The sequence below is a fragment of the Planococcus citri genome, chromosome 1 (genome assembly GCF_950023065.1).
Source record: "Planococcus citri chromosome 1, ihPlaCitr1.1, whole genome shotgun sequence".
NCBI classification, from domain to species: domain Eukaryota; kingdom Metazoa; phylum Arthropoda; class Insecta; order Hemiptera; family Pseudococcidae; genus Planococcus; species Planococcus citri.
Window position 1 is genome coordinate 49,836,581 of NC_088677.1, and position 21,143 is coordinate 49,857,723.

Consider the following 21,143-nt stretch of genomic DNA (forward strand, 5'->3'; position numbering starts at 1 on the left):
CATATCAAAGTATCGCATGCCAAAAATTGGCAATTTTTGCTCCGCTGTGTGTACATGAGTCGATGCCACCCTTCTACCGTTCTATGTACCTATACACCGATGGAATGCAGGGAAGGCAGGAGAAGTTGGGGAGTTAATTGATTTGTATTATTATTCGATGTACTGTTTTAATTTTTCTGCAGCAACCTTTCACGCTCTGTTACGCGTATGTACAGAAACGATTAACGAAATTATGTTTGGCGAAGGTGGCAGTTTTACATCCGAACAGGAAGTGTATAAAAATTTGAGAAGCTTTTTTTGATTCGTCCCTCACAGCAATTTGATTTATTTCGTAATTTTACAAAAACACAGACACACCTAATTAAGTACTTACATGGATTTTAAACAATCTTAGATTGCAGTTTTTCTTGTTTTTTTTTTAAACTAATTTCCACGCCTTTGAAAAATTTCAAAAATTCTGAGGAAATCTAAAATTACGCTGGAAGCTTCAGAATGACTGAAAATGGTAAAATTCGGTTCGAGGGAGTTGATTCATATCTTCGGGGCTAATTTTCATCATTTTTACTGAATAAATACCTACCTGAATTTTTTTCAAACATGCAAGAGCATAAATCCCTAAAAATGGTCATTTTATATTTTTAAAAATTCCACTGGAATTGTGAAATCAATTTCTGTTGCTGAGAAATTGTGGTTTATGAAAGTTTTAGATAATTTTGCTTTCAAAAATCAAAGTCCAGTTCAAATCAGAGTCAAAAATACTTCGAATGGTTCCTTTGCCAGATGAGATTCCTCAACTGCGAGCTTTCTAAAGACCCAAAAGTTATGATTTCTGCATAAATACCTATCTTAAGTTTTTAAAGGCTATACTCACCAATAAACTAACCTATTTTCGTCGTGGTCAAAAACTTTTTTTTTAACAGGCATTTATCCCTCCAACTCAATAAATGAACCATAATATGTGTACCTACTTATTCATCAGCTTTTTCCAGTGTTAGGTACATGATCAGTGATCAGGTGCAATTGAAATTTTATAATTGTGCATTCATGACGTGATCTCGTGTGCATACACTTGAATTTTGAATTTATTATTAAAAATGTTCACACGAATCTAAATCTGCTAACACAAACGGAAGTGTAATAGCCGTAGCACATCACCATCGTGACGTAACACCCCACGAGGGGATATCGTACTGGCACATACGAGTACATAATATAACATACAGTCAAATATTGGCCTATCAAGAAGATGGCAGCAAAAGTTATTTGGTAATAGTCTCATTTCAAAGAAGAAAAAAATTGGCGGCTTGTTTACTGTCGTCATGTTTTCATCGTGTTGATAAGCGAAAGATGCAGAAAGAAGATGAGAGTTAAAATTTTATGAATGAATGCATAAATTCTGCTTTTAATTGGGATGAGAATCCCTTCATTCAGACGTCATCCACCCACCGGGGTAACCTTTTTGACCGTTTTTTTACCTGCGTCAGCATCTCTATATCTACATTGTCATCACTGCCATCATCTCTGTACCTTCTTAACGAAATTTACGTTCTATGGTTTCCATCAAGTAAAGAGGTATTAAGTTGGTAAAAAAAATGATAAAAATAAAATTGAATGGTTTGATTCAAAATGACCTCATTTTTTTTTCTTCGATATAAATTAACTGGCATTAAAAATAAAGTACGTATCCCATATTTAGTTCGAGTGATATACTATTTGAGCTTTTGTTGCTGCGAATCGCAGGTCGTAAAAATTTTTGCTCCGAGAATAATGCGTAACATATGGAAATATAAGTCTCATTTTGTCATCAAACGTGTATTCGCGCATTCGCTAGAATATTTCGTAATAAAAATGAGCTTACTCGCAACAATTTAACGAGTATTTTATTTTATATCGCAAATATGTGATAACAAATTTTCAACCACGCGTTGAAATTATTCGGACACCACACCCCCGAAATTTTGTTTTTTAAAAAATATTTGCATTCTTCTGTCACTTTCTAATTATAAAAATGTAAATACGAATCTTATTCCACGAATTACGATGATCGGTGCATAAAAATACAAATTTTTACTATAAAAATAATGGGAAATTTTTTTAAAAATAAACCTCACGTTCGATTTAAAATCGATTTTAATTAACCCGGATAAATAATGGTAACATCGTGTTGATTTATAACTGTCGTCGTCTTAGTCGTCGTCGGTGCATCGAACTAAAAAATTTTCATATTTGCTAAATTATTAATTCCGAGCTTTTATCCTTGAGGAGGAAGACAGATGGCGCCGTTATAATCTTATAATTTTACAAATAGCTGTCCTTTTTCTTTGTTGAGATTTGTTTTCGCGATGTGTAAACTTATGTTAAGGTCGGGGAGTAAATTATAGAAAACGAAATTTTCGTGGGCGAGGGGGAGGGGGAGGAAACACGACTTGTCTTTATCTGTTGCGTTGGTCTACGCGTGTGTGTGAGTGTGTAGTAGTACTGAAAAACAACGCTCAAGTATTTTTGAGCGATTAATAACTGTGCGTTAATTTATCACACGTTAAGTTCAAAATTGTCAATTTATATATTTTGAAATTGGCTAGACTAATTAGCGCATCAGAAAATTACTCGAGCATGTACTTGTACTTCTGTTTAACATCTACGGTAGTAAGTGTTTTTTTTTGTCTTCCTTTATTTTTTTAACAATATTTTTATGTTGAAAGCTATGTAGAATATAAGAAACAGATGACAAAAGGAATACCTTTACGTATTACGTACTGTTTACTCGTATTATGAACTGAAAGGTATTCGAGAAATTAGAAGAAATTCGTTTTTCGTGCTCCAAAAAATTGGTACAGGGTGATTCGACAAGTTTACTACCTTGCTCGAAAATAATCAAAGGATTGATAATTCTGACATAGGTAGTCAGCTACCCATCGATATTTGAGATGAGATAAAATCATGTTTTGTAAAAAATAAGAATAAATTGTGAAAGCTCGAATCCAAATTCATGTTGAAAATCAATTCTTTAAAATTTTTATTTCAACGCATGGATTAATCCATGTGGGTGTATTGGGGAGAAAATTGCTTCTGAAAAGGGCGCAAAAATCCACTTTTTTATATCTACCTAGCGTGAACTTCAAATTAAATCAGGGTTAAAAAATAATGTAAAAAAAACAAAAACAAAACAAAATTCAACTTGAGCTAGAAAGCTGAAATTCGACATGTAGGTACTCTATTTTCGACTCTCTCCCGAATCAATTGGAAACGATTTCAAACCGTTTTCAGCATTTCTGAAACTTCCAGAAGATTTTTAAAAGTTGAAAATTCCACAACAGTTTACCTATACCCCATGAAATTTCATGAGGTAATAATGTTCGAGCAACAGGTGCGCCACGACAACTCAGCGGTCGGTAGAGGTAAGCATAGATATTGATAAGTCAAAAATCGTGTGAGTACGAAACGTAAAGTTTTTTTTTTATTTGACTAATGACTATGGTAATGATAATTACCTATACTCGTTCAAAATGGACTTATTTTTTTACGTGAGAGTTGTATTTTTACTCATATAATAAGCAGCTAGGTAATAGGTACACATAAATGATTTACCTACCTCAAGTGTTGAATAATATTCCAAAACTTTCGGAACCAAAATTTCAACTGCCTGGAATAATTTTTAAACAATTGACGAACCCAAACAGAGAAGTAGGCCTACCTATTTCAACGCGTCACCGTAAAGTGATAATAAATAAAAGTAGGTATCTGTATCTACCTAGGGTTTTCAATAACATTAATGTTACAGGTGATAAGGACTTCCAAGTACCTAGGTACGAACACCTTGTTCTAAAAAAACAAATAAGAAGGTAGATATTATTTTGACTAAAAATTTGATAAAAATGCTACCTACCTATTTTTCGAAGTAAGTTGAGAAAATTTCACCAATTGTGGCAGTGAGTGGTTAGTGTACTGCATTTTAATTACTCGTATATTCATAAAGTAAGTACATACATCGTTCGATAGTAGATGGGTACAAATAGGCGCCACTACTGGGAGGCCAAGGGGCCGGCGCGGCCGTGTCCCCTCCCAGACAAAGTTTTATTTATATAAAAAAAGAACGCTTTGCTCATTTTTGAAGAGCATTCGTATGAAAATTTTGTAACAAAGCGCACAAAGAAAAATCATCACCATACTACCTAGGTAAATTACGTTTAGGACTGCCCCCCCCACCAAATTTGAACACAGTGGCGCGTATACAAAGATGGCTATCATTCGATTACTTATACATAAGTAATTAACTTACCTACGTTTCCGCATATTTAATCCTATCTCATCCCAAAGTGAATTAATATACTCTCATTAGGTACCCCATTCTTTTAAAGCTATTTTTAAAATCTATTTATGTATTTCAATTTTTCAGGATAATGAAAGACGAGCTATATGTTACCATACCTCAAGGTAAATTGCTGGGTAAAGAATGGATTTCCACGTTCACCGGAGATACTTATTATGGGTTTTCGCGCATCCCTTATGCAAAACCACCCGTAAAAGAATTAAGATTCATGGTAAGTGAATTTTGTTTCATCTTATGATTCACCCCCCCCCCCTTATTTTCAAACACATCCTCAAATTCGTAATTCGTGAAATTTATTTCAGCCTCCGCAGCCTGCTGATGGATGGCAAGGTGTTCGCGATGCCACCATCGAAGGAGATGATTGCTTACAATATTCAGTTTTTAAACTCAGCTTAATCGGATCAGAAGACTGCTTACATGCGAGTATTTACACTCCTGAGGTTGGTATCAAGTCTAATCATAATCATTGAACTTTTATATCGAACTCATCAAACGAGTAAGTACCTATACCTATATTTTTTTTTTACTCTAATGTCTATACATTACAGCCGCCATGCAAAATAACATCTCCGAAACCAGTGATAGTGATAATTCATTGGGGAGGTCATGCTTGGGGATCTTGTTCTTCGAAGATATGCGGATGTGTGGATTTTATGATGAAATCGGATGTCGTTATTGTCGCTTTTAACTATCGTCTTCATGTTTTTGGTAAGATCTTAAGAAATTTCAAACAATTTTAGTAAAATAAACTGAAGTTTGTTTATGACAAAAGAGATTTTATAGGATTCTTAAACCTTGGAATACCCGAATGCCCAGGTAATATGGGCTTAAAAGATCAAGTAATGTTGCTAAAATGGGTGCAAAATAACATCAAATATTTCGGAGGTGATCCAAATAATGTCACTTTACATGGAATTAGCTCGGGGGCCAGCAGTGTGCATTTGCATATGATGTCGCCCATGTCCAAAGGTGCGAACGACTTGTCAATAATTAGGTACGATTAGGTATAATCATTCAAGAAAAAAAATGATTGTTTGGTCTGTTATAGGTTTATTTCATAAGGTTATTTTGCAAAGTGGATACGCTCTAAATCCCATATGGAGTTACCAAGTTTCACCTTATGAAAGAGCCTTAGAGCTGGCAAATGTATTAGGGTACAAAGGTTCGAAGAATCCTCAACAAGTGCTGAAATTTTTCAAGAGTAAAAATGGCGCAGATATAGTCAACGGCAGTGGTGTACTACGTAATATAAAGAAAACGGTAGGTACCTACTTATTTATATCATAGATTATTATATATGTACCTACTTAGGTATTTACTTACTCAAAACTCAAATCATTTTTTCAAAACTCTCATACTGGGGGGACTTCTTCAATTAACTAATGTAATAGTTCATATGAGAGTTATTTTTGAAGGAAGATGTAATCAGATTTGAAGCATTTTCATTTCTTCCATCGATTGAAAGAATTGAGGAAGGTGCGTTTATGTTGAAAACTCCTCGTGAAATGTTTGCGGATATGAGACCTGTTCCTGCATTGTTGAGTATGAACCAAAAAGAAGGAATGGTAGTTATATGTGGTAGGTATAGGAATGATTAAAAGCGTTTTTTACAGTGAAAAAATATATTTTGCCCATATCTGTGCATACCTAATTACCACTATTCCTTTGTGATTCAGCTGACAATAACATTCTCAAAATTGTATTCAAAAAACTTGGAAAAAGTGTGAAAGAAAATTTATGGCATTACAAAATAACACCAGATACCTTAACCATGATGACCAAAAAAATTCGATCGTTTTATTTTGAGCAAAAAAATGCACCTACGGCCGATGAAATAGCCAATGTAAGTGTACATGATGTAAATAATTTTAGCTCATAGGTAAGAACTAAGTATTTTAACTATTAGGTACTACCTATAGGTAGATCTAGATACTTAGGGAAGTTGGAATTTTATAAAGATTAAGCAATTACTGAATACTTGATTGTAGTTCGTTCTGCTTGGATTATTATACTGTGTGTTCAATAACACGGGTCAAGTATACCTAATCCTCCTGATAATCAACGACCCAAACGATGCCATTGTAAATTGATTGCCTACGTTGTAAAAGGAAGGAACAGAATCACGTATTATAATATATATGATACAAAATATTGAATTTCTAAAGTTGCATTACATCGCAAAAATTGTAGGTAGATTGAGAATGTGATTGTGTTTTACGTTGAAGAATGTTGAGAAAAGTATTACATAAGCTGCCCTTTTCGATTTTGTTCACTTTCACAATTGAAACTTGAAAGAGGTGTAATTGATTGAAGTTAATGAAATTTTCAAAATGTTGTAACGTCTTCAATTTTGAAGCTGGAAACAGTGGAAACCATGCTACATTGGTATACTTACTTATTTATAAAGTCGTGGCTTCTTCAATATTTTAAATTTGTACTAAAGTAAAAAAAAGACAACAAAAAAACACTTTTTTAGTGCTTCTATCAAAGTTCCTTGATATTGTGTAAGAACAACCAATGCACATTACTTTGCCCCTCCAATTTCTAGAGTCTGCAAACCAATATTCATTCGACACGTGTTATACATAGAACACTCATTAGGTGTGTTTCTGAAGTAGGTACTTTACTCAATAAATTTTTAAATTAAGTATAAATGTACCTAGAAGGGGAGCCTTTACAACTCGTCTTCAGCACTTCTTACACCGTATTGTTTTGTTCTCCAGCTCTACACTGATATGTGGTTTTGCGAATGGAATAATATGATAGATTCGTTAGCCGCTCATCCAGATAGCCCTCCAGTTTATATTTATCATTTTACATTTGACGGTGAATATAATTTTTCTAAGAAATGGTTTGGACACACCGTATTAGAAGATATTAAAGGTTTGTAATAACTCATAATTCAGAATGAACGTCTATTTACAATTACCTATTACAGATACCTACCTACTTTTAAAAATTGAAAATCGTTTCGGAATTAATTTCCATCTTAAGTATCTGTTTAGGTGCAATTCACGCTGACGATGCTTCATATCTACTCACTTACCGAATTTTATTAGAAGATTCCGATGGTAACATTGAATACAAGGAGAAAGAAAGCGAAATAATCAGAAAAATGGTTTCACTCGTCACGAATTTCGTGAAAACGGGGTTAGTAGAATTCAACATTAACACCTACATAAATGCTTATTGCTCTTACCCATAACCTACTTGATTAATTCTTGCTTCCCAATTCACTTTTTAATTTTTGATTTCTGCTCAGAAATCCCAACAGTGCTGCCACTAACGAAGTGTACTGGAAACCATTCCATCCTCAAAATCCTTCACATCTTTTATTCGATGAAAATTTATCCATTGTGGAAGATAGAATTAATCCTGAACGAGTTGCTTTATGGAATGAATTTATTGATATTATAAAAGAGGAAGAACCTACTGTGAACAAACCTGAAAAAAACCGTACTAAAATGTCAAATCTGGATGAGATGTCGGGTAGTAATTTTATGAGCATGTTTAGTTCGTTCAAGCCTTGAAAATGACCTGATATTTTGGTTTAATCAACTTCCAATGAAATATGTTAACGTGTTTACTGTCTTTATTTTGATGAAAGGATTCCCTACTTTGGATCGCAAGTAATTTTTTAGGTACATTACTTGAAATGTACCCCAAACCAAGCTAGCTACCTACCTACTTACATGTAAGTAGGTAGGTTCATTATGAATAAACCATTATGGCTAAAATAAGAGTAGGTAGGTACTCTGTCTCACACGATTCTTTTCGCATAGTCTATTTAGATCAAGTTTATTTAGTTCCATTTAATTATGGCAACCCTAATGAGATCGGGATCGTTCGATGCAACCGCGACGTATAAAAAGTTGAATGGAAAATCTTGAAAATGTCGGAAATGAATGATTTGTTACCGCTTTCACTGTGTTTATATTGAACTTGGTCTTTAATGACGCAGACAAAGCAGTAATTATTTACTTTGAGTCGTTTAACACAAACATACCTAACCCATCAGTGAGTATATTTCACATATTATCCTTTTTAATTCGGAACTTCTTCTTTGGAAAACATTTAACGCTTTTTACTTTGGATTCATTTCAAAAATATGGTCAAACGTGAATCACATCGTGCGCCGATATCATCGTCCAAGTTTCTTCGAGAGTATACCTATAGTTAAAGCTAGTTACCTAACTATTACACCCATACCTACACTTTTAGAGGACAGGCACAATTTATTGGGCTCTCATTTTAATTCCATTTAAATGATTTTCCTTCTAAATTTACAAAAGGAAACAGCAATTTTTTTCAATTCCTTGACCTTACTCTTAAATATCTATCATAAAGGTATCAAAATTTCTTTTGTATAAAAATAAATCCGCCTAACAGACTGTAGGTATAATATTGTATAAAAAGAAATTTACATAGGGAAAAAATGTATAAACTTAAAAATCAATTTCTATAACCATATATTTTAAGCCAATTAGAACATATTACACAATGCTTTGCATTCATGCGGTAAAATCTCTTATAGCAAAAATATACAATCCTTGAAGTCGTTGAGCTTTATGAAAAAGATGTTCTTCAAAATTCGACCTATTCAAGGGCTGTGTCGAAGTCTCACATTTTTCCTCCCTTACCTATACTTATACAATATTTTAAAAAAAAAAAGTAGTCAACTTGACTATACAGGTAGGCACATACCCGACGGTAGAATAACATGAAAATGCAAATGGAATCTGGTGTAAATATATTTTTCCGGTTATTACGAGTAGAATATTAGAAGAATCCTTATATGTTTCAAGTCGCATAATATCGTGCATAATATGAATGCAACATGACTGCAATTTTACGTCGCAGCTCGTAAAAGTAACACGCACGTTTCTTAAATTATTTCATTTCCAATCAACTCGTTGGTTGTAAACAAAAATAAATTAGCGTATTTCGACAGAAATACTTAGGTGCTAAGTAATTCGTGAAACATAAAAAATGCAATTGCAACTCGACAGTTTACTCTAATAATTGTATCGATGATGCGATGTTACTTTTTAAACTTAGAAATATTAATGTCTGGGTATTTCAAAATAAATACAAATGACTAGTCAAGACTCTAAATAAGATGGTTCTCTGATATCATTTCAAAAAATTGGAAATAGTTTTCAAGTCTGATAATAATATCAAAAAATACAAAAAATTTGTTCTCTTTTTTCGCGGGTAGAATGGTGAATTTCTCCTCAACCGAAATTGTGAAATAATTACCTGCTTAATCAATTGGAGTCGATGTTTTCAGCTCGCTAGATCCCTCTGACTCCTTCAAAAGTATAGTAAAATGACATTGCATTTTTAGTTTTTCAAATGGAGTCTCTGTATACCTCGCTGCAAAAATTTTTTTCTTGCAAAATCTAGATGCGACAATAGGTAACACCATCAACATAAGTTTTGGGCTAAACTCGTGCATTTTTTCGATGTTTTTTATTTAAAAAAATTGAATCACGCGATTTTTGGAACCCCTGATATCTGAAACAGCAGAATTAAAAAAATTTGGAAACTTCGTGTCAGAAAACTTTTCACCTGAAACCTATCTACTTCATTTTCACGCCCATTCCCCTATCTCAAAATAAGCCTACAAATTATATTATGTGCGAAGTAAGTACCTATTCCATTATTTTTGCCTTTTTCCAAAAAACTCGATGAATTGGAATCGCCATGCAGAGAATCAAAAGTATAACTTCCTCCGCATACATATAAAGAAAAGTCTATGTTCTGAGAAAATTTCAAACTTATATAATTCAACAACAGGCCTACGTATAAGTAGGTACAATTGGCATCATTAAGATGTTCAAGATGGATATAATTGTCAAGTTGAATGACTTTCAATACATAGGTAATCCTTCCCCTACCATAAAAAGGTCACACTATCCATAGGCGCACAGTCTCCGATTTTTTTTTCAATATCGCGGTGCAATATCCTTTTATGAGTTCAAAGACCAAAATCCTTTCCGTCTGATAAAATAGACCAGAAAAAAAATTCAAATATCGTGAGGAGGCTTCATTGATAAAAATGGCCCTCCTATGTCGCCCATGTTGTTGCGTAAAAAAAAAAATCGGATGCCAACATTCTTATACAATAATATAACCTCATTCGAGTCCAATCTTTGCAGGTTTTATTAAATTTTGTAAAGGTACCCGAGAAGAGTAGTATAATTGGAAAAAATGAACGATACCGCACGAGATACCTACATGGAATCTTTTCGTTTCACGAGGTTAAAGCACCGAGGTAGAAAAAAAAACTATGCCCACACGTAGCAGTCCCACATTTTCATATGATTTCAAATGCTTCTCGTCGATTCCGAAATTATACGCATAGTTCCCCTACCCCTTACTCTCTCACTTATTATTAATAATCGGTCTAAATTTTCGCTTCTATGATACATACATTGTACATTGATCATTGTTCGCTCATTGCTCTTATCAAAATATATACGTAACCCTACGATCGAGAGTATTTGCAAGTCGCACGTGTAAGTGCGACTTCTCCTCAAGAATGTTCGTCTCACAATTTCAATAAATCAACTTTAATATTTTACAGCTTGCGCGATGTGACTGACCCATAATAATATCCAGCTTATCAATTCGTCGTTGGAAAACATCAAACGATAAACATATTGCACTGTGCGGTATTCTCACAATACTCCTGTCTCTTTTTTGTACGTACCTACATACGTACATATCTTAAAGAGTAAAATTGATAAAATGAAGAAAAAAACTCGATCGTTCGGTGGCTTCTTTTTCATTGTACCTATAATGTACACGCGATTATCTTTATATCGTGTACTACAAGATGTATAAGTAATACGAGTATGATGAGAATTTATTGCACCTATCTAAGCATTTTGATCGAGATTTTCTACGATAAATTGACAATATTACTATCGCGAAAAGATATACGAATACCTATTATTCAACAATTTTTACCACCACTATCAATAGAAAATTGAGCATTTAGGTATCAAAGGCCAATGAACGTTGTTGAACGAAAGAATATCAAACACGCTGAACGGACGAACAAAAGAGATAGGTATATTGTGCTAGTCGATAGGTGGTACTAGAAATGAAAATCTTCATTAAAAAGTGTTTCTTTCTTTTTGTTTATACAATCTCTGTGCGTACGTTACTTATACATATAAACTAATATGTATATGAATAGGCAGAGGTACTTTACTTAGATACCTACCTACTTTACTTACTTACATTGTTGCATTGAAATCACCACGAATTTTGATACGAAAATAATGGGAAAAAATCCAGCCACGATTTTTTCCTACAGGGTCTCCAATAATATTGGGCATATATAGCTATAACGAGAATTTTCGAGGAAAAGTGTGGCAGCGCTGCGCTATATCAAGACTAAATCAAGACACATTGATCAATGTTGATCTTTAGAATGCTGATTTTTGGATATGTTATTCAACTTTTGATTTCCTTTTGGTTGAATCCCCTTTTCACCCCCCGTCTGTTCCTTTTGAACATTTAGGGTAATACCTATATGCAATTTTTGGGTGAGGATCACCTTCGCTTTATCTCTCACATCCACGACAAAATACAAATTCTCAAATTCACTGAGTGATCTTTAGATGCTTATATCCCAAAAATATGGCAAGCATATGTGATGAGACAAGGGACACCTTGTATGACCAGTAACCATTACGATGTGTCGGTTAATCTATTGCTTTAGCATGTACAATGATGCCAAATGCATTATACACGTACTTGGAGCTCAAATAGAACGTATACACAATCTGTAATTGTAATCCTTCCCTTCGTTGGTTAGAAATTCCTTAAAAGCAGACATCGTATGCAGGGTACGTGTACTAAAACTTATGGTACAATGTAATGTTGAACAGTTGAAAATCAGGTCAACGATGTTAATCCGGTGGGTAAGTAATTACCATTGTAATATAAATATACGAATCGCGCAGACAGATGTGAAGACAATTAGACTGGGGCGAGGGTGACTGGGTGAGTAGGTAAGAACGAAGAGAATTAAATGGAATATGCGCTTGTACCAAAACAATACCGAAACTTGAACTCAACTCGTCGCATGAACATTAAAATATTTGGGTGGTAAGGAGCTGGATTGTTTGCAATTTGGGTGTACTCGCGAATTAGGGTACCTACCTACCTACTTGTTTATCAACGAGAAAATTAAAGAAGAAATGGATTAAAACGTTAAAATGTTGTGTTGAGGCGAAGGGTTACACCAGACTATGAATCGTACGTAGACGTACGTACACCGTAACACGCAAGTGTGGCGAAAAATTCGCCAAGAAATATTTACGATACGGCGCGGCGGGTGATTTAAAAAAACGCTCATTTGTACGGTTAAATGAATAAAAATCGCGTAGACTGATCCGAAGCGTATAGCAGCGTGTTCTCTAAAGCTAACGCGTAGTTTCTTGCCAATCTAGATTTCTTAAATGAATACGTCTGTCCTCTATTCGAATGAGTTTTTTTGGATCGGGTTCAAAAAACGCCACCGTTAACGGACTACACCGCCGAACGCCGTAGACATTAGCGAAAAAATGATCGGTATGCGCATTTCGGTTCTTTTTTGTTGCCATTCTATGTACATAGACAAACTCGGCCTTTACACTGAAACAATCATTACTGCACGATTAATCGGCGTACAAGCCGAGTATCCTGCCAAACAGGATGTCCTGGGTTATAGTTTTTAATTAACGTAGCGTTGGGGTAGGAGACACGTCCAGCACCCTGCCCTTCGTGTCTGCCCATTGAAAGTACATACGAACGTATTAAAAACGCCATGTTGACATTTTATGAACGTTTTCATTCATGATATGAAATTTTTAAACGTTTCTCAATTGCTTTATTATGTACCTAGATGCGTTTTTTTTTTTTTACTCGACCGGTAATTATAACTTGGTAATTGATGTTTAATGATTTTTAGACTCGGTTCACAACTTTCGAGTGGCCTGTTTGACCTGATTAAAAATCCACACCAACTCCGTGGCCTCCCTTTGCACCCGCAGAATGTTGCGAATGAGTGAGCCAACTGTATGTTAACCTTCTTTCATCACGAGACATAAAAATTTATAAGAAAATTTTCATTCAATATTGGTAAACTTTGAATGAACAACACCAAAGGGTCAAAGTAAGCAAAGAAAAAAAATTATCAATCGGAATCATAAAACTGAATGAAAATATAAACCAACCTCCCCGACATGATAATTCCTCTCTATTCGAAAGTACCTTCGAACAAACAAAACAAAAAATCGATGCAAAAAAGAATTCACCCGTATTGGAAATGATCCAAAATTAAAATCCAAAACATATCCGAACGTTGTGCATGTCGATTTTCAAGATAGGTAACAAAAAATCTGAATGCTCCTTATCATGTTGATACAGGAAATTTTAAATCGAGGCATTAAAAAGTACCTAGGTAAGTTTGGAGGTTTTAAATGACACATTTTCTGCAGTTCAAAATCCAATAGGTATCAATTTTCCCAAATTTGAAATATTTTTAAATAATCTTCGTAGGTACCTATCTAATTTTACGAAAAAATTAAACGTTTAAGAAGCCATGAAAAGACATTCCAGAAGAGTTAAAAGTAAACTTTAGCATCTACAAAGTTCATTTATGGCCCTTCCAGAGCAATTTGAATGTTGGGTAGTGATGAATTTTTTTCTATCTTTTCATCGCGCAAGATATTGATTTATTTAATAGGTACTAGAAAAAACGAGTCAAAATTCAAAATTTATTAATTTTTCAATATTTACAGAGGGTAGGGGCTGTGTGTGACTAAATTTGGAGAAGAGGTGCTCCTCGTCGACTCGGAAGATCACCGCACTCTGGGTTAAAATACGTATAGGTACTACTTTTTGTAAATGAACGAGTCCCAGAGTTGTAGCTGTTTGTCCGATCACGTACTTTAAGATTTTACGGTAATTTTTTGAAAAATTGGAGCTCGAAAATACTAACACTTTTTTTTCACGAGGTAGGCACTCGTGTCGACAAATTTCCCCTCTAAGGGCACCTTCGGAGCTGAAATCTTTTGTGGATAAATTTCAACTCAAAATGAAGGTCTCTGCTGAATTTGGTGAAATTCTGACCTTTTTTTTTGACGATTCACCCTATTCCACATAGAGGCATCCTTTCCGTAAGAAGTGTTTTCCGCTATATAGGCCTATCTCTAAATTCAAAAATTGATTGTTGTTGAAAGGACACCTTGTATATTATTCTTGGCGACTCCTACAAATGTCTAATGACTCGATTTAAAATTGCAACAAATGCACTTATATAGGGTAACACAATTTAATACCTTTTTTTTTTTGTTTTACGATGTAGTATTTAGCATGAGAAATAAGTACAATTACGTAAGATTTTTAATAGTATAATGGAACCCTTTACGCCCTGATTGTTGCGTAATATTTTATACACATTCAACAACAAAACTAGGTGAATATTAACCGCGTAATTATTAAAATAAACGGCGCTCTCGTAAAAAATTCACTAGAGGAAACTTTGTTTATATTTGCTGGTTCACCACAAAACTAATAATTCAAAGGTGAAACTTGAATTTTTATTTGACATTTATGTTAGACTTTAAAACTTTGTAATTTGGCCAAAAATTCACGAGCAAAGCCGGAACTAAAGAAGAGATTGTTTAATCCACGTTTACAAAATTTTTTATTGATAAAGTACCCTTGATAAAGAGATTCGTTTCAGTTTAGTACACGTTGAAATGGCAAGGGATTACTGATTAGGCTTGTTGCTGTTTATTTTGTGAGTACTTAGGCCTGCGGCCTTTACCCTGCCGGAGTTTACTGTCATGGAAAACTAGGCGTGGAGGAGATGAATCAGAGAACAGGTATTAGTGGGAGGGAATTTTAGACTTTTTAAATAAAAAAACAATTTTCCAAGTAGAAATAAATATGAGGAAATTTTTGAAATTTTTCCAATAAATCCAGTTTTTCAAATCAAAGATCAGATTTGTTGCTTTAAAAGAGACCAACTCTCCCCCTTCCATCTCGATCCAGTTCTAAATTGAGTGGAAAGGGGAATGGAAGAGGGAAGGCGAGGGAAGGGATAAAAATATGATTTGAAGAAGTGCGAATCAAAGTAGATACCTATTTCAAAAACACTTCCTAATACAGATGTGACATTTAAAAAATTTGTAAATTCTTTCGGTAAATTATGATAGCAAGCTTAGAATGCTGTTCACAGTTTGTGATGTACCCTGTATCCACATATTACTCGGATTCAAGATAAAAGCTCACTCAATAACTAGTTTTCGTTTTTAATTTCAAAAGTGATACATAACATGTTGAACGAAAGACATACGTTTAATCACAAAACTATTTAAACAACAACGACGACGACGTTTCGAGAAATGTAAAAATTTAATTTCCGTTTGATATACGTACTTAAGTAAGTACCTATATAAAACGACTGTGATGGTTTATTTTATTAGCACCTCTTTACAGTGGCGAATTAAGTATTAAAAGCTTATATTTTAATGATAAGGAAACACCCCGCGCTCGCGGCATTCCGATAAAACGGATATTTATCGCTCACTAATGCCTAAGAAAAATGACCCTATTAAAGATGAAGACATTTCGTAAACAATTTAAATAACTACATACAAATATTCAACTCGGCACAGTGGCGTTATGATAATTTGGAGAAAAAGAAAGCAAAGTGAGGATGAGGAGAAGGAGAGAAAAAACGATGAAAATGTAGTAACTGCAGACGACCTAGAAATCCATAAATCTACTATTTTATACGAAATTTTGGTAAGAAATATTTCACCGAGAAATTTTGTTGGCTCGGTCGTTGACCCAGTGCATCTTATTTTATATGCTACCGAACTTTGCATTGTTAGATGGCATTTTAACTGTTCACTTCCTGGTACGACTGTCAACTCGGATTTAGTAGTTTATAAATTTTCTTTCTGTCTGAAATACCATCTTACGTACGTGGCTCGGCGATTATTAAGATGTTCGATGAAAACAATTTTCCGTCAGAATTTATTAATTATTATTAATTAGTCGGGTAGTATAGATCTAGCCAGCGCTTTCTTTCAAGTCGCTAAGACGACGAGAGAAAATTTCACCCGTCTGGGAATTTCTCCGAGTGCTTTTTTGCGTGTCGAGTCGCGATAGTAGGTATTTCCTATTTTAGTTTCACGTTTCACTTATGTAGGTAGATATTGATCTGTGTGGCTGATAATCGCTAATTTTCTTATAATGTTATGGGAAATTTCCCGAATTGAATTTCTTGTGAATTTTATATGAGGTAATGAGGTAGGTATAAAGGTACCTATGTCCGTATTACGATTACGTGTACGAGAACTGACAATCCTTTACTAAAGTTTTGTAATGTTTGTTTTGTACATAGGTAGTGCTTATTCGCAGAATGGCATTGTTTGTCACCAGTGACTGACTGGAGGGCGAGAGATGGATGAACGTCTGATTTCGTAACTGAAAATCCACGAATTGCTGTACTAAAAGGAAACTTCATTGCAGTTTTTTCGAAGAATTTTCTCAAGAAAAATTTATTCCTTTTAAGAACTCTACAAAACTTTGAAAGCTTCTCTGAGAATATGAAAGTTTTCAATTTTGTTGACTAAAAAGCTTACGTACGCTGCCCTAAAGCATCTCATGCTCTGGCTATACCAATCTATAATTATATCAACTCGCTGTAAAACACAATTATGCTGTCAAGCACCGAAGTAAACCCCTTAAAAGGTATTTTTACCAGCATATGTTAATAGGTAATTCATCATAGTACAAGAATACCAACACGACATCGTTAAAGCATCCGAAATATGCGACAAAATCACGCCTCACATAGCATCTTGATAGTTATTATTTGGCAATATGCGAATTTCTCTTCAGCTCAGTGTAGGTAAAAAAGAAGAGAGAAAACTTTCGCCATAATATCGTTCATCGTTAAATTATCTGCGAGATATTTAGCTGTTCGATAATACGACTACGATGAATTCATATTTTGACGACTCATACGCGGGACTATGTAACCATGAACCTTCATTTGCCATTTTGTTTGTTTAATAAAACGATCCAAAACAACTCTTTAAATTTACAGCCGTTGAAACGGAAGGGTATAGCGCCTTGTCACCCACCTCTACTTACACTTAGTCGACGAACTAAAGCTTTTTTGCACCGTTTTGCCAAAACTTATTCTTATAAATACGATTGAATGTTTATGCTGATGAAGATGACTCATTTATGTGTATGTATTGTGTACATGTAGCCTACGTAGCGATCTCGTGCACGTAGAATTTCTTTAACCTGTAGGTATACCTAACGTTTGTTGTTGCACTTTTTTTTTTTTTAATTTTTTCACTTTTAAAAAAGTTTTATTGAAATAAGAAATGACTCAGGGGGAATTTCAAACTATATGCACGTGATGTCCGAGCATGGTATCTACACAATGGCGCAAAAAAATTCAATCATAAATGGTATTTAAGTAAACCACCTGTTACTCGTACAGTCGTACATGATTTTTCAACTTTTTTGGTTAATTACACACACATAACTAGAATTAGGGAAATGGCGATATACTTACCTGCTTCGACAAATCAAAGGTGTGCTTTTGGCCTCTCAAATTAGGTACCTACTTAATTTTTGAAGACCTTGTATCCAAAAAAATGATATGTTACCATGCCTATTTTTAAAAAAAAGATTTAATACGAGATTAGAACATTGAACAATAAAACATTGATCAGAGAGAAAAATGCATTAAAATGTTAGTTCGAGTAAGCTTTCAGGGGGGGAGGGGATAAAGTAATTTGAATTAAGATCGAAAATCACCTAACAAAGACAGTTTCGTGGTGATGAAATGGCGAATTTGCTCAAAATATTCTCATACTCAAGCGAAAATGATTATAGATCTGATTAAGTACGAATAGATTTAATTAGTTCTTGAGGAATTCCCGGATCTGAGCCGATAAACAATCCAGTCAAAACTTTGATCCGATTAGATGATGGTCAAACCAGATCAGGTTAAATTGCTAGTTGGGTGCAGAAAATGTCGAGTCCCAATCATTTTCCGCTGGGTAGGTGTCATAAGCTAAAACAGAGAAAATTAGAGAACCACTGTCTTTTCACCAATAGGCTCTTATTTCAATGCGTTTGAACGCCTTTTTTGGACAATTTACAATAAATTTGACAGAAAAGGTAGCAGGTAGATTAACTAAACTTGTGTGACGAAAAGTTTCTGGTCATTTGTGTTGTGAATGTGTACACGAATGAAATGAATTCCACATATTCGTGAAATGTATACAATTACGTACTATTGTCAAATGACACTAAAGTACCTTGTTCAAGCTATTTTGCGGTTTCAAATAGTAAAAACACGCCTTGTCGTATTATCACATCAACCAGCTGTTGTTTTTTGGTGATAAACGTCAAACGTGCAAAAGATCACGCAGTATTTGACCTTAATTTATTACTTTCGATTAAATTACAATGGATTACTTTTCAGTCTAAAATTACGCAACTGTATCATCGACTTGTTTATTAGGAAAAAAGGACTAAGACACGAAATACCTACCTGCCTGGCTTTGGGAAATTTCACAATAATGATGCGCTGATTAGCATTAAATAGATTGTAAAAGAGTTCGATTTTACACATGAGTAAGTTTTAAATTAGTCTACTATTTAAGCCTTTTAACTTACGACTTTGCATAAACTTTCAGTCTGTTTTTTCAATTTCGTTGTGATAAAAAAAGCTGAAAAAAGCTTATAATTGCTTAGTGACAAAACCCTAACTCTTGGAACGATTCGTGGAAAAACGTATTTTCCATTACGTGCGTTTTAGCTGCTTTCATTTACATGGTTGGTTGGTAAATGTGTGCGTGTGTAAGGCATTTTATCGTTATATTTTATTGCATAACACATGCTGTAGGTAAATATAGGTAGGTATAAGGTATATGGTGCATACGCGCACGACTTGATTCTATAACGATAGGAAAAAGCTCGTCATGAATTTCGTCTTTTTTAAAGTTCGTGAATTCGAACAATTACCCAGAGTATACGTACGGTACCTACATAAAACTTCCAGTGTAAATCGCATGTACCGATATTCTGTCAAATTGTCGTGCAGCGTGTTTCAAGATCAAGGTCATCGTTGTTACTTTATGTTTAGGGGAAATCCAAATGCTCAAGAGGTATACTTAAATGCAGGTTGACTCGGATAAATACATTTTAATTGTTAGCTATATAGTTAGAGCCAGCTAGCGTTAAATCCAAACAAACACTTCAACATTTTGCAAATTCAATTTTAAAGGTTCTATAGCAATCTATGTATGTACTATAGGTACTCATTGAGAAAGAAATTTTCAATCGGCTAGAGCACTTCAATTATTCCCTGGTTGTTTCAACTACTCATCTTCTAGCCACTTTTCAAAAAAATAAATCGTTTATTTGGTAGGTAAGTAGTGTAAGTCGATCTTCGTACATTTCTCAAAAACAAAAACAAATCGATAGGTAATTTTCATTTTTGTTCCGTATCTAATTTTTTTTCGGGTTTCAGCAAGCGTTAAAACGTAGGTAATTCTGCGACTTATTTCAATGAATAATAAGCGTATAACCTTGGCTTAATATGTACACCACCGTATAGAGGTGAAAAAACATCGCAATGTAAACTTATTATTTCTCCATGGACCAGAAGCGTTCGCCTTTGAAGGTTTTGTTGGGAAAAACAATCAAAATCTAAATGACGTTTACATTAATGTGGGATTTGATTTACGAAACTCACATTTGAAAGAAAAAAACAACGATTTGGTTTATTCGAAAGTAAAGTCGATACAGTACAATAACGAAATAAATTGGCGTCCGCAATCTCACAGGTACCTATAAGTACATTACCTATGTACCTCTTGAGATTCATGTACCTAGTACCTACTATTGTTTCAGGTAAACAAAAAATTTATAATTTCTACTCCAATTCATTGCGGCGTTTTTTCTGTGTCCAGTGACTGCATTCGAAGTAAAATATGACGTGCCTTAATTTTATTTGCTTATGAAAGACGACGAGGGAGAACATATTGATGATACAGAGCATAGGTACGTAGTACGTACTACGTAGCTGCTTTAGAAATGACGAATCTCCTCAAGGTTGAGATTTTGAAATTAACCATTGAGAGTTGGTCCCAGTGGTATTTAATGGCGACCCTTTCGAAAATTTTAAGCTGATTGCCACCGAATTCCACGTACAAGGTATCAGTTCGCGAGCAAAATTTTTAACTATCACGTAAATTTCAAAAAAGGGAAGAAATTACCTTAGAACAATTGTAACTTGGAGAGCAAAAAAAAAAAAAATTTTATCGATGAGCTTCAATTTGGAAGAGCGAGAGTGAGAGTGAGTGGCATTTTTCATGTTCGTCGCTTTTTTCCTATATCTACCTACTTAACATTAAGGTATCACAAAAACCATAAAAGACGTGTGAATTTGTTTTTCGGTGTGATTTGTGATGAAATGTGCTATTTTGCTGATAGTTGCGCAATTAATATAGCTACAGTTAGACTTAAAGGTAGATGTAGTCATTTCTATTTCGATTGGACGTACAAGTAGGTACCTACGTATTTACGTTGAAAACACGATAGCATCTAATTAAGCATCAACAAAAGTAGAAAATTAATTTAATGAAACCTCATAAGTTCGTCTCAGAGCAAATATCATTCGCTGATTCGCATACGAAAGAAGTCCGCTTCTGGTTGTTTTGATTTACGGCCACCTGGTGTTACAAATTGTACAACTACTTACGTG

General features: G+C 34.3%; 1 protein-coding gene across 1 annotated transcript; it reads left to right on the top strand.

The window, feature by feature from the left end:
* Positions 1-3,857: 3,857 nt before the first annotated feature.
* LOC135832495 (esterase E4-like) lies at positions 3,858-7,913 on the top strand. The gene is made up of 11 exons (XM_065345771.1): positions 3,858-3,975; positions 4,397-4,541; positions 4,633-4,770; positions 4,879-5,038; positions 5,114-5,299; positions 5,379-5,590; positions 5,746-5,908; positions 6,007-6,173; positions 7,054-7,213; positions 7,336-7,480; positions 7,593-7,913. The coding sequence occupies exons 2-11, from the start codon at positions 4,401-4,403 to the stop codon at positions 7,858-7,860; spliced, it is 1,740 nt and encodes a 579-aa protein (XP_065201843.1). The 5' UTR covers positions 3,858-3,975; positions 4,397-4,400; the 3' UTR covers positions 7,861-7,913.
* The last annotated feature ends 13,230 nt before the right edge of the window (positions 7,914-21,143 follow it).

Excerpts from the sequence above, each read along its gene's own strand:
- LOC135832495 (XM_065345771.1), top strand. The coding sequence starts at position 4,401 with ATGAAAGACGAGCTATATGTTACCATACCTCAAGGTAAATTGCTGGGT. Across the intron at positions 5,039-5,113 it reads CTATCGTCTTCATGTTTTTG|GATTCTTAAACCTTGGAATA; the intron begins GTAAGATCTTAA and ends GAGATTTTATAG. Across the intron at positions 6,174-7,053 it reads CGGCCGATGAAATAGCCAAT|CTCTACACTGATATGTGGTT; the intron begins GTAAGTGTACAT and ends TTTGTTCTCCAG.